The following is an 11,394-nucleotide window of genomic DNA, read 5'->3' on the forward strand; positions in this document are numbered from 1 at the left end:
CCTGCTTCTCCCTCTCCCTCTGCCTCTCCCCCTGCTCATGCTCTCTCTCTCTCTGTATCTCTGTGTCTCAAATGAATAAATAAAATCTTAAAAAAAAAAAAAAGAGAAAGAAATCCTCAGAGAGCAGGGATTTTAAACACGATGGAAGCTCCCCTTCCTGTGAGAGCCTGGAGGTCAGCAGTGCAGGGTTGGTGGGACCCGGGCTCCTTCTCTCCTTGTCCTGTCCCATGTGGCTTCCTTTCCTAAGGTCATCTCGTGTCAGCAGCAGGAAGAAAGTGAAGGAGAGGGGCTCACGCCTGCTTTTGGAAACATCCCTCAGGGCGCATCCCTCTCCCCCTTCCACCCACGAGGCTAATTTGGCACCCGGCTACAACAGAGGCTTCCAAGTGCTGTCCTCACTCAAGTCTCTGCACTTTGCTAAAACCAGGGGTCCCGTTACCCTGGAGGGGGGAAGAATGGATGCAAGGGGCCATAGCAGGGGTCCCGCAAGGGCCACAAAGACAGAAATCCTCAAGTAGACGCAAGTTGAATGTACTCCCATTTATTTTGTTGAGACCGAATACACATTTTTAATGTGTCCAAACTTATTAATGGACATAAAAGATCTGGGGGAAAAAATGAGAGTTATACCCTATTGTGGATTATTTAAATGTTATAGAGGCTTCTTTCTGTTTTTCTCACATTACAAGGTCAAAGGAATGCCATATTCCAACAAAAGAAGGTTTTAGAAGGTGACATACTTTTGCCAAAATTATACCATGTAACAGTGGACAATTAATGGCTTTATTAGTAGACAGTACTTGAGAAGACTGGCTCATTCTGGGGTGAATATAAAACTTGGATCTCATATGCAAAGGTGATTTCAAATGGTTTAAAAGTACTACTCAGTATTTAGCAGCCAGTGCAGCCCAGAATCAACCAAGGAGAACCAATGTTTCATCACACAGAAGAGAAGCCAGCCAACGTGCATACAACGTGAGCTGGCTGGACTTCAGCCCTAGTTAGTGGTCTAAATGTGAAAGGACAAACTGACAAATTAACAGCAGGAAATGTAAGCCATCTAAACTACTTTTAAATAAGAAAACAAAAAGCAACAAATGATATGACAAAACAGTTCAAGCATCTACATGAAAATTGAGAATTTCTGTTTGGTGAAGGGCACCACTAAATAACCAAACACAAGGGCCATCCTGAGAGCTGTTTGCAACCATCAGGGCAGTGCACAGAAGGCTGTGGGTGTATGAAGAAATCCCCCCAATTACTGGCGATCAGATAAATGGACAATGAAACCCGCCCCCACTTTCTATCCAACAAACTGGCAAAAAAAAAATGAGAAAACAGGGCAGCAACAAGTGCTGGTGAGGATAAGGAGAAATGGGCGCCGCCCCCCGCCCCCCAACCAGGAGGCTCAATGACCAATTGAAAGAAAAATTTGGTAGAACCATAGGAAGTTAACCAGTCTGACCCGTCATCCCATCCCAGGTACCTATGCCGAAGAAGCTTCCACGCAAGCACGGAAGGGGAGCCACAGAAGATGTCCATCGTGGCCTTATTCACGGGCCAGGAGCTGAAGGCACCCAGCTGTCCAGCACTTAGTGAAAGCGTGGGACACAGCTGGGGCCCGCCGAGAAACACCGCAGAGCGGTCCCAGCCTCGAATCGAACGGAGAAGCAACACTTGTTGAGGGAGAGAACAGCCCAAGGTCTGCAGCACAGTAATACCACATGTCGCAAAAGTATATTCCCACACACAACAGTGCATCTGACAAGGATACATTCATGTTCAGAGACATGTAATCCACACAGTAAAACGGGCACTCGGAATGGCAGGAAGAAAAGAGGGAAGAGAAAGCCGTAAGACCAGAGAAGCCTTTCGTGGACTAGCATCCTGAGATCCAAACAAAAAAGCTTGGATGTGTTCGATTATGCCTTAAACAACGTATGTGCATCAGGAAGGTTGGCTCTAAAGGGTGCTGGGGTGAGGAAGACACGCAAGACTGAGAATCCACTCTGTCCTACAAAAGGGCAACCCACCGTGTGCCCTGCTCAAGTGAGGGTGTGTGTGAGCTGGCTCGTTTGGGGAACCACACCCACGTGTGTGCCTTCAGCAAACCGTATCCGATACCCTCCCAGGGCCAGGGCTGGTCTTATGCACGGCAGAAATCCCAGGCCTGGAATCCACACCCCCCCCCCATGTACTTCCACTTGCTCTAAATAGGAGTGGTTCCATATAACAGACACTTCGAGGAAGGAAAGGCGGCGGGGGGGGGGGGGTGAGGGATACCTTCTCTGTGTCCCAGGGGGGCTGCAAATGCAGCATACCACGTGGATGGAGCCACAGTCCACCCAGGGCGGCAACAACCAGCACACAACTAACCAGGAAACTAACAACTTGAAACGGGTCAACGAGGGGGGGTCAAAGGTCACTGCTCGATTTTGCATCAGCTTAAGGATAAGTCCATATAGGGCCAAAAGGGGCAGCTGTTCCCCCCAAGTCCAGGCTGGGCCTCCAAACAGGGAGGGGGAGTTTCAGCTCCAGACCTCGATGAGGTCTCCGGACTCCATGCCCAGATCAGCAGGCAGCTCCTTGCCTGAAAGCTTTGTCCCATCAAAGAAGAAGGAGAGCTTGTGGCCTGAGAGCCCCATGGCCTCCTCGTAGCGGGACATGAGGGTCTTGAGAGGAGAATCCTGGACAGAGAGGAAAAAAATGAAGGTAAGAATTTGAAGGGGGGCGGGGGCGCCTGGCTGGCTCAGTCGGAAGAGCGTGCAACTCTTGATCTCGGGTTGTGGGAGTTTGAGCCCCATACTGGGTGTAGAGATTACTTAAAAACTAACCTTTTTTTTTTTTTTTTAAAGATTTTTACTTATTTATTTGACATTGGGAGACACAGCGAGAGAGGGAACACAAGCAGGGGGAGAGGGAGAGGGAGAAGCAGGCTTCCTGCGGAGCAGGGAGCCCGATGTGGGGCTCGACCCCAGGACCCCGGGATCATGACCTGAGCCGAAGGCAGACGCTTAACGACTGAGCCACCCAGGCGCCCCACTTAAAAACAAATCTTAAGGGGCGCCTGGGTGGGTCAGTCGGTTAAGTGTCTGACTCTTGGGTTTCGGGTCAGGTCATGATCTCAGGCATGAAGTCAGCTTGGCTCTGTCCCTCTATCCTTCCTGCCCCTCTCTTTCTCAAATAAATAAATAAAATCTTTAAAAAAAAAATGTTTTTTAAATACAATAAAATCTTACTTAAAAAAAAAAGAATTTGAAAGGAAGGGCTGATAATTTGTAGAGATAAGACAGGGGACTCGGGACGGAGAGGACAAGGAAGCACAAGCACGTCAGAGCCCACGAGGGGAAGGCGCGTGGACAAAGAAGCCAGCACAGCCGGGCTCCTCTCTAGGTGACTGGGCCACAGCCCAAGGCTCAGGAGGTAGGCTCTGGGTCAGGCAGGTTCTGCAAGCCCCCAGTTCCTCACGTCCCAGTGCAGGCATCTGTCACCAGGATGAAGACAGCCCAGACCCTAGAGTGGAGTGAGGATGACCTGAGCTGGAGGCCAAGCTCTCCCGCTCAACTGATGCTCGACCTTGGGCAAGTGTTACGGATCCTTTGTGGTCCCGAGCATCCTGATGAGTGCGAGTGGGACCTTATTTGGAAATGGGGCCTTTGTAGATGTAATCGGGTTAAGAGGAGAGCACACACTCGATGAGGGTGGGTCCCAATGACTGGTGTCCTTGCAAGAAGACGCACACGCAGAAACACACAGGGACCACCCCATGTGAGCACAGAGGCAGAGACCGGGGTGATGCAGCGGCAGGCCACGGAGAGCGCTGCAGACTGGTGGCCGACCCCCAGAAGCCAGGAAGGATTCCACCCGGGGTCTCAGAGGGAGCATGGCCCTGCTGACCCCTTGGTTTCCAACTCCAGGTCTCCAGGCCTGGGAGGGAATACATTTGTTTCAAGCCAGCCGGTTTGTGGCATTTGGTTACAGCAAGCCCAAGGAGACCAAGACTGCAAACTACCCCCCTTCTCTAGACCCGCATCCCTATTAGTTAAATGAGGGTAACAAGAGCAGTTTCCATCTAACTTGGCTGGGAAACTCGCCAAGCCCCTGACTATGAATTCTCTCTAGCACGGGCACTGTCACTTGGAAGCTTGGTGCTGTTACTCCGACGGGTTTCACTGTCACAAGGGGCCTTTCCATGGGGCGCCTGGGTGGCTCAGTCGTTAAGCGTCTGCCCTCGGCTCAGGTCGTGATCCCAGGGTCCTGGGATCAAGCCCCGCATCGGGCTCCCCGCTCCATGGGAAGCCTGCTTCTCCCTCTCCCACTCCCCCTACTTGTGTTCCCCCTCTCGCTGTGTCTCTCTCTGTCAAATAAATGAATAAAATCTTTAAAAACAAAAAAACAAGGGGCCTTTCCATTTTACCCAGAAGGAGGAGTCAGGTGACTAGAGCAGAGGCTCCCGGCCCGAAGGGGAGGGAAGTTGAACGATGGGCTTCTGCCACTCTCTAGGATGGGAGGGAACCTGAACCACTGAGGACCAGTAGGAAGCCCCCCTCGGTTAACTGACGGGAGAGACAGGATGGCAGAGTAAAGGGTGAGGGGCATGGATGGCCACGCATCCCACTCAACTCACCGGAGACAGCGAGACTTCCAGCGTCTGGTGTTTCTCCTTTCCCTGCACCCGCAGCTGGAGCAGGTGGGACATCTCCGAGGCCTCGGGCGAACTTGCTAGCACCACGCAGTCTGTGGGAAGGAAGATCGGGAAGCCGGGCCTAAGCAGGGCCTGAAGCCCAGCCAACCTCTGGGCCTTTCCCTTTATCCCTTCCCTGTGGCAAAGGCCTCCTCAAGGCTCCACCTCCCTGCCTTCCCCTCACCGATGATGTCGGCCACTCCGAGCTTTAGGGTCCTGGGAGTGGCGGTAGGGGACAGCTCTGTCTCTCCGAAGAGCAACAGGATCCTGCTTGGGGACACCCCAAGATGGGTGGCCATGTGGTCCACCACACGCTGTAGGGGCTCCGACTGGGGAGGGGACAAGAACCAAAGAGACCACCTCCTGACGTGCCCCATCCCGCCCACCACCTTCTGAGCTCCTCAGCCATGAGCTCCATAGATTTATCCCCGGCAAAGTACAGAATAAAGTCATGTCAATATGGGGTTCAGGGCAGTCACACAAAGAACTGAAGCAGCCGTGGATCAGGAGGAAAAAGGGCAATGGTGGGGACCGCAGCCAAGTGGACTTGTGCCCCCTGAGACAGGCCAGCTGTCCCCGGCTCTCGAGGACAGGTGCAGCTGTGTCTCCCCATGTAGGAGAGGCCAGGCGTCTGGTCCTTCTTAGGAAATCACTCATTGCAAGGGTTGGCAACGAGCCCCTGTGTTTTAAAAGCATTCTACACGGGCGCCTGGGTGGCTCAGTCAGTTAGGCCTCTGCCTTCGGCTCGGGTCATGATCCCGGGGTCCTGGGATCGAGCTCGGCAGGCAATCGGCTTCTCCCTCTGCCCCTCCCCTGGCTCGTGTGTGTGCGTGTGCTCTCTCTCCCTCTCTCTCACAAATAAATAAATTAAATCCTTTTTAGAAAATAAATAAATGAAAGGGCGAAAGAAGGAAGATGGCACTTGCTAAAGCCATGGGCTGCGTGTTTGCAACGTCTGGCTCAGTTGCTTCCCTGACGCAGCTCAACAAATGGCCATTTCTGTTATCACGCTTGTTTTGGCATCGGGCACATCCCTACAAAAACGGTCCTTTTCACCAGGAAGCTGGGGGAGCTCCGAACGCCTGAGTGACACCTGTGTGTGGACCACCGTCAAAGCCAGCGCTCATGGGAAGCACAGGGTCTGAGGGAAGGAAGGAGGGAGGGGGCTACCAAGCCAAGCCTCTTGGGATGCTTCCGTGGAGCGCTGAACGCAGGGTGGGCAGTGTGCCAGAGGAGGGAGAGTGAGGAAAAGACCACCAGCGCAGAGGGAAGCGCGAACTCAAGGCTCGGGGGGCTTGGAGGTGCACCGGCAGGATGGGCAAAGCAGGACACCGTGCCTTCTGCCCACACATCGTGCTCGCTCCACAGGCAGCTCCAGGGACCCTTCTCCCACAGGCCCCTCAGGCACTTGCCACTCTGACAGGCAGTCTGACCACATCAGCCCGGCACCGGATTTTCAGCGGGAAGAGTCGGGGGCTCTCTGGAAGGGTGGGGCCCTCCACCAGGACCACCTCGTCCTCTCGGCTCTGGCGCTGCTTGGGACTCAGGCAGGAACGGAGATCTTGGAGGCGCCTGCTCACCTCCCTGCGGTGCAGAAAGGACTCTGCGTCAGGCAGGGTGGGGCACCCGCTAAACTGCCCTTCTCTACCCCAGCGAGCCCCCTGCCCCTGGCACCTTAACTTCTGGAGGGCCCGAGTATGCTTTCTGCTTTTGGTCCTTGACAAAGGTGAAGGCAAAGGAGAGGCATCTTGAACCCTGCAAAGAGAAGACAGGGCTGCGGTGGAGGAAGAGGAGGAGACTCCAGTCCCACACCTCGCCTCTTGAGCTATGGACCACTGGGGACCAAGACGGGGAGCTGGACAATCAAAAGGGAGCACCCCCCAGCGACATTGTCTTGTGGAAAGGGGGAGGTAAAGTCAGGGAAAATCTGAGTCATCATTTTTACACTTACATGACCCAAATATTAGCGAGGCCAATGCCAAACATTCGTTCGTTCGTTCATTCATTCATTCATTCATTCATTTGTTTTAAATGCCCACCGCTTAAGGTAAGTCACTTCCCAGGTGAATATCTGATAACATCCAACGGACACCAAGTACTTACTATATGCCAAGTGTTAACTCTTAACCTACTCAAAAATTTTGACACAGGTGGGCATCATTATCCCCATTTTCCAGAAAAGGGAAGTGAACCACAGAGATAGTTAAAGAGATGGCTAGCTGGATTTGAAGCACAAGGGCCATCCCCACAGCCACACCCTGTCAGACAGAGATGAAACGTTCCACTCCCTGAAGGGCCCACCTCTCCTCCCAAGAACTTTATTCCTCACCTGAGCCTGGAGACTCCCTCCACTCCCTCCATCCCTTCTCCTTACCCTTTCAGGAGCCACCCGAGGATCCTGCCCACCTCAGCCTACCCCTCCGGCTCCCTTTCTGCTCCGGGGGCCCCAGTGCCCCGGCCTCACTCACAGAAACACCTCCTTTGTCTTCTCTTCTGCATCCTTACTCCTCAGCTTCTTCTTCCAGGGAGAATCTGGAAACGGGGCATCCTCAGCATGGGGACTGCTAGAATCTGCCATCTCTGTCTCTGGGGACAGAGGAAGAAAAGTGAAAGAGGTCAGGTAAGGGAGGGCAGCAAGAGACCAAGCTGAGGCATGTCAGGGGCTTCACAAGGTCCCGAGAAAGGAGGAGACTGAGGAGCCCCAAAATGCGCATACGTGCAAACACACACAACCACGCACTAATGCTGGGGAAGTGCTGGAAGTCATAGGGAAATGCCTGCTGCAGAGAAAAGGATGAGCTGGGGTCTGCCAGAACAGGAGTGTCTGAGCCCCGTGCTAAGGCACGAGCCGGCATGCTGAGTGTGGACAGTCACAAAGTGGCCCGCTCCAACTAAGTTATGATTAACTTAATCTCCCCTCGCTTTTTTTTTTTTTAAAAGATTTTATTTATTTGACAGAGAGAGACACAGCGAGAGAGGGAACACAAGCAGGGGGTTGTGGGAGAGGGAGAAGCAGACTTCCCACTGAGCAGGGAGCCCGATGTGGGGCCCGATCCCAGGACCCTGGGACCATGACCTGAGCCGAAGGCAGACGCCTAACGACTGAGCCACCCAGGCGCCCCTCTCCTCACTTTTTTGATCAGCTGCATCCCACAAATAAAAAATACACATAACCTAGGAAATATGTATTTACCTAATACACGTGTATTCCTTATTGCACATATATGTACCATTACGTATGTGATAAAACATACTTCAAAAGCAGATGTTGGCAAAGGATTTTTTTTTTAAAATGCTCCTCTTGGGGGGCCTGGGTGGCTCAGTCAGTTAAGCATCTGCCTTCGGCTCAGGTCATGATCCCAGGGTCCTGCGATCAAGCCCTACATTGGGCTCCCTGGTCAGTGAGGAGTCTGCTTCTCCCTCCCCCTCTGTGTGCTCTCTCTCTCAAATAAATAAATAAATCTTAAAGAAAAAAAAAGTTTCTCTTATTTCCTTCTTGTACTCGACTGGATGGGCAGAGAGAGACTAGGGAGCATGGGGTAGGAGGTGGCGTGGCACAGGGAGGGAACGAAGTAAAGAGATAAGTATGAGCCCTCTGAGCCCGTATTTCTCAAATTTCATCCATGTGAGCATCACTATCACATCTTGCCATCCATACCTCTGTAATATTTAATATCTTTCTTTAGATCCTTCACTGTAACTAAAATTTCTTTTGACAGGAAACTAAAGATTTATTCTAGAATACAGAGGCTCTTTTCCATTTGTCACCAACAAAGGATCATCATTAATCATAAAAATAAATACTGCAGAAACAAAGCAATGATAATAAATCCTAGATCAGCGGTTCTTGACCAGAGGCAATTTCGCCTCCCAAGGGACATGCGGCAATGTCTCAAGACAATTTCTGTTGTCGGGAAGGGGTTAGAGTGTGTGATACTGGCCTCTGGTGGGCACAGGTCAGAATGCTGCTGAACGTCCCACAACGCACAGGACATCTCCACACAAAGAATTGCTCAGTCCAAATGTCAGTAGTGCTGAGGCTGAGAAACCCTGTCCTCGATAAACGTGGCAGTTGCTACAGACCCGAGATTCTGCCTTTCTGACAAGCTCCCGGGAGATGCCCAGCACTACTGGGCCTACATTTGGAGCAGCAAGGGCAGAGGTACCTTTCCACTTGTACGCTCCAGCTACTGTCCTAAACGATCTATGTGGCCCAAGAGAAGGCTCTCTACGTATTCTCTTTAATTAACCCTCACCAAAATCCTTTGACATAGGTCCACAGTTATCCCCATTTTCCCGATGACAAAACTGAAGCATTGAGAGATGAACCTGCCCAAGGTCACACAGCTAGCTACTAAAGGGTAGAGCTGAGATTCAAATCCAGGCCAGCTGGTTCCTAAATCAGCTCTTGATCGTCCTACCACACTTGCTCATGGTGTAGAAGTCTCGGTCCAAGGTCTGCATTTGCCCACTGGAGCAATTCCTTATTAAACTTGATTCCTACACACTGCCTTTGGGTGGTGTGCGAAAACCACATCACTGGGGGAGGACCAAGGCTGGCAGCCCTGATAAGACTCAAAGAACACCATGCTGGCTCCAGAATGTTCCCAAGGAACTTGTTGCAGATGTATCAAGATGTTACAGATTCTCAACAGTTCCTCCTCCCGGGCCCCCAGGATTACAGAATCAGAATCTCTGGAGATGGCCTAGAAATCTGTAGATTAGCACACTCTTGTGCCTATCAGGTGGGGGGAAGGGCGGTTTGGCAGCATTTCCTATGCCTCCTGGTTAACGCTCCATCTCAATTCAGGACTGGAGCGTTTTTCTGGCTAGGATGCAGGCGTCACCTCTCCCATGCCCTTCCCCTGAGCTTTCAGGGAAAAATGGACCGCAGGGACGTAAACTCCAGGAAGCTTCCTCCGGGAGGCCCAAACTAGGCACCTCTCCCTGGAAGCCTGCCCCTACCTTCCTCAGCCTCTGGGGGACAGAGTTTCAGGAGAGACTGGTGATCTGGGATGAGATGAAGGCTGCTTTTCACCTGGAAAGACAAAATTGAATCAGCCCCAAGTCCTCCTTCTACTGAAAGGGAAAACAAGATGACTCTTCCCTTCCTCCAACTCCCAAGTCCAAGCCCTCTCTGGGGGAGTTAGAAGCCCAGCTTCCCCAAGATCCAATACTGGAGTCTACTTACTACTACACCCCCTTTCCCCAAGGCATTCTGAGGATGCAAGTTTAGTTCTTCTTTTACCCTCTTACTAGGTTCTGGGCCACCCCGCTATCTCGGAATCCTGGGAAATCCCAGATCCCTAGCTCACCCTACCACCTGGAGTCCCCAGTCTTCTCTGAACTTCCACGACCCCAGCTTCCTGGATCCTTAGCATTGGGCCCCAACCTCAAAACCCAACACGCCCCAAATCCCAGTCCCAGGTCCAGCCAGCCCCTCTCTGAAGCATCAGGGATCCCAGCCCCTAAGCCTCTCTCTGCTCCCGACACTCCAGCTCCCCGGAATCCCAAACTCCCAACACACTCCAAACCCCTTCACCTCTCCAATCTTCAGAAACCCTGCATCTCTCTGCCCCAATCCCTGCTCCCATTTAGTCCCCCAAGACCAACCCCAGAAGCCTAACCTCCAGCAGTCCCCAAACCCAGCCCTTCCGCGCTAGTCCTCCCGGGGACCGGGCTGCACCTTTCCGGAGTACACCGGAACAACCGGTGCCTCCCCCGGATCCAGCAGCAGCCGCCGCCGCCGCCTGACCGGGGCCCGCGGGGCTCCGGCGGGCGGTGCGTCCGCTCCTTCGCTGTCACTGTCGCTGTCGTCCCGGGGGGCGGCCGGCACTGGGGGCTCCGGGAGAGGGTCCTCGACCGAGTCCGCAGCGCCGCGCGCCGTTGCGACCTCCAGGATATCCTCATCGCTGTCGCTGACCAAGTCCACAAACTCCGAGTCCAGGGTGTGCTGGGCTGGAGACCGTGGGACGCGAGGACGCCGGCCCCGGCCGCCCCGGGCCCCGCGAGCCCCTCGGCCGACACCGCCACCCCGAGGCCGGCGGCCCCGTTTCCTCACCGGCTCCGCCATAGCTTACACCCGCCGACCGCAGTCCCCCGCCTCTAGACGCCTCGCCCGGCCCCCTCCAGCGACTTCCGACCGTCATTGGGTGAACCGTCTGCTAGTCAACACCTCTCCCCGCCCCCACCCTCTGGATCCTCCTCCCCACCTTCTCATTGGTCGCCTCTCCCGCCCATCAAGTATCCACCACCGAAACCAAAGCGCCAAAGATTCCAACCAGCCTCGGCGCAATCAGCCTGGGTTTCGAGTCGTCTCCGCTCACCCATTGGTCGGCTGCCTCCTTCCTGACCAGCCCACTCCAGGCCCTCCAATTAGAGATCTGGGTTCCCGGTTGGTGGGGGAACGGAGCATCCTGGGAATTGTAGTCCTTAAGCCCTCAAACTACAAGGTGGAAGAAGGAGGCCTCCCGAATTGCTTTTATTTTATTCATTTATCTACTATCATTTTTTAAAAGTAATTTCTACACCCAAATTGGGGCTCCAACCCGCAACCCTGAGTCCAAGAGTCACCGGCCCTTCCGACTCAGCCAGCCAGGCTCCCGTCAGAACTGCTTTTAGGAAACTGCGGAATTCGGAGCCCCTGGGTGGCTCAGTTTCTTGAGCCTCTGACTCGAGACCTCAGCTCAGGTCTTGATCTTGGGGTCTTG

The 11,394-nt window shown here is 53.4% G+C and overlaps 1 protein-coding gene across 1 annotated transcript; it reads right to left on the reverse strand.

Moving 5' to 3' along the window:
• Positions 1 to 525: 525 nt before the first annotated feature.
• Positions 526 to 10,798, reverse strand: LOC113932445 (nuclear factor of activated T cells 2 interacting protein). Its single transcript, XM_027611617.2, has 8 exons — positions 10,371 to 10,798; positions 9,650 to 9,722; positions 7,153 to 7,270; positions 6,359 to 6,439; positions 6,097 to 6,268; positions 4,869 to 5,013; positions 4,628 to 4,737; positions 526 to 2,687 (listed from the first exon to the last, which is right to left on the reverse strand). Exons 1-8 carry the CDS (start codon positions 10,755 to 10,757, stop codon positions 2,529 to 2,531), a joined length of 1,245 nt encoding a protein of 414 aa, XP_027467418.1. The 5' UTR covers positions 10,758 to 10,798; the 3' UTR covers positions 526 to 2,528.
• Positions 10,799 to 11,394: the final 596 nt, after the last annotated feature.

Source organism: Zalophus californianus, chromosome 10 (assembly GCF_009762305.2).
Source record: "Zalophus californianus isolate mZalCal1 chromosome 10, mZalCal1.pri.v2, whole genome shotgun sequence".
In the NCBI taxonomy this organism is placed as follows: Eukaryota; Metazoa; Chordata; class Mammalia; order Carnivora; family Otariidae; genus Zalophus; species Zalophus californianus.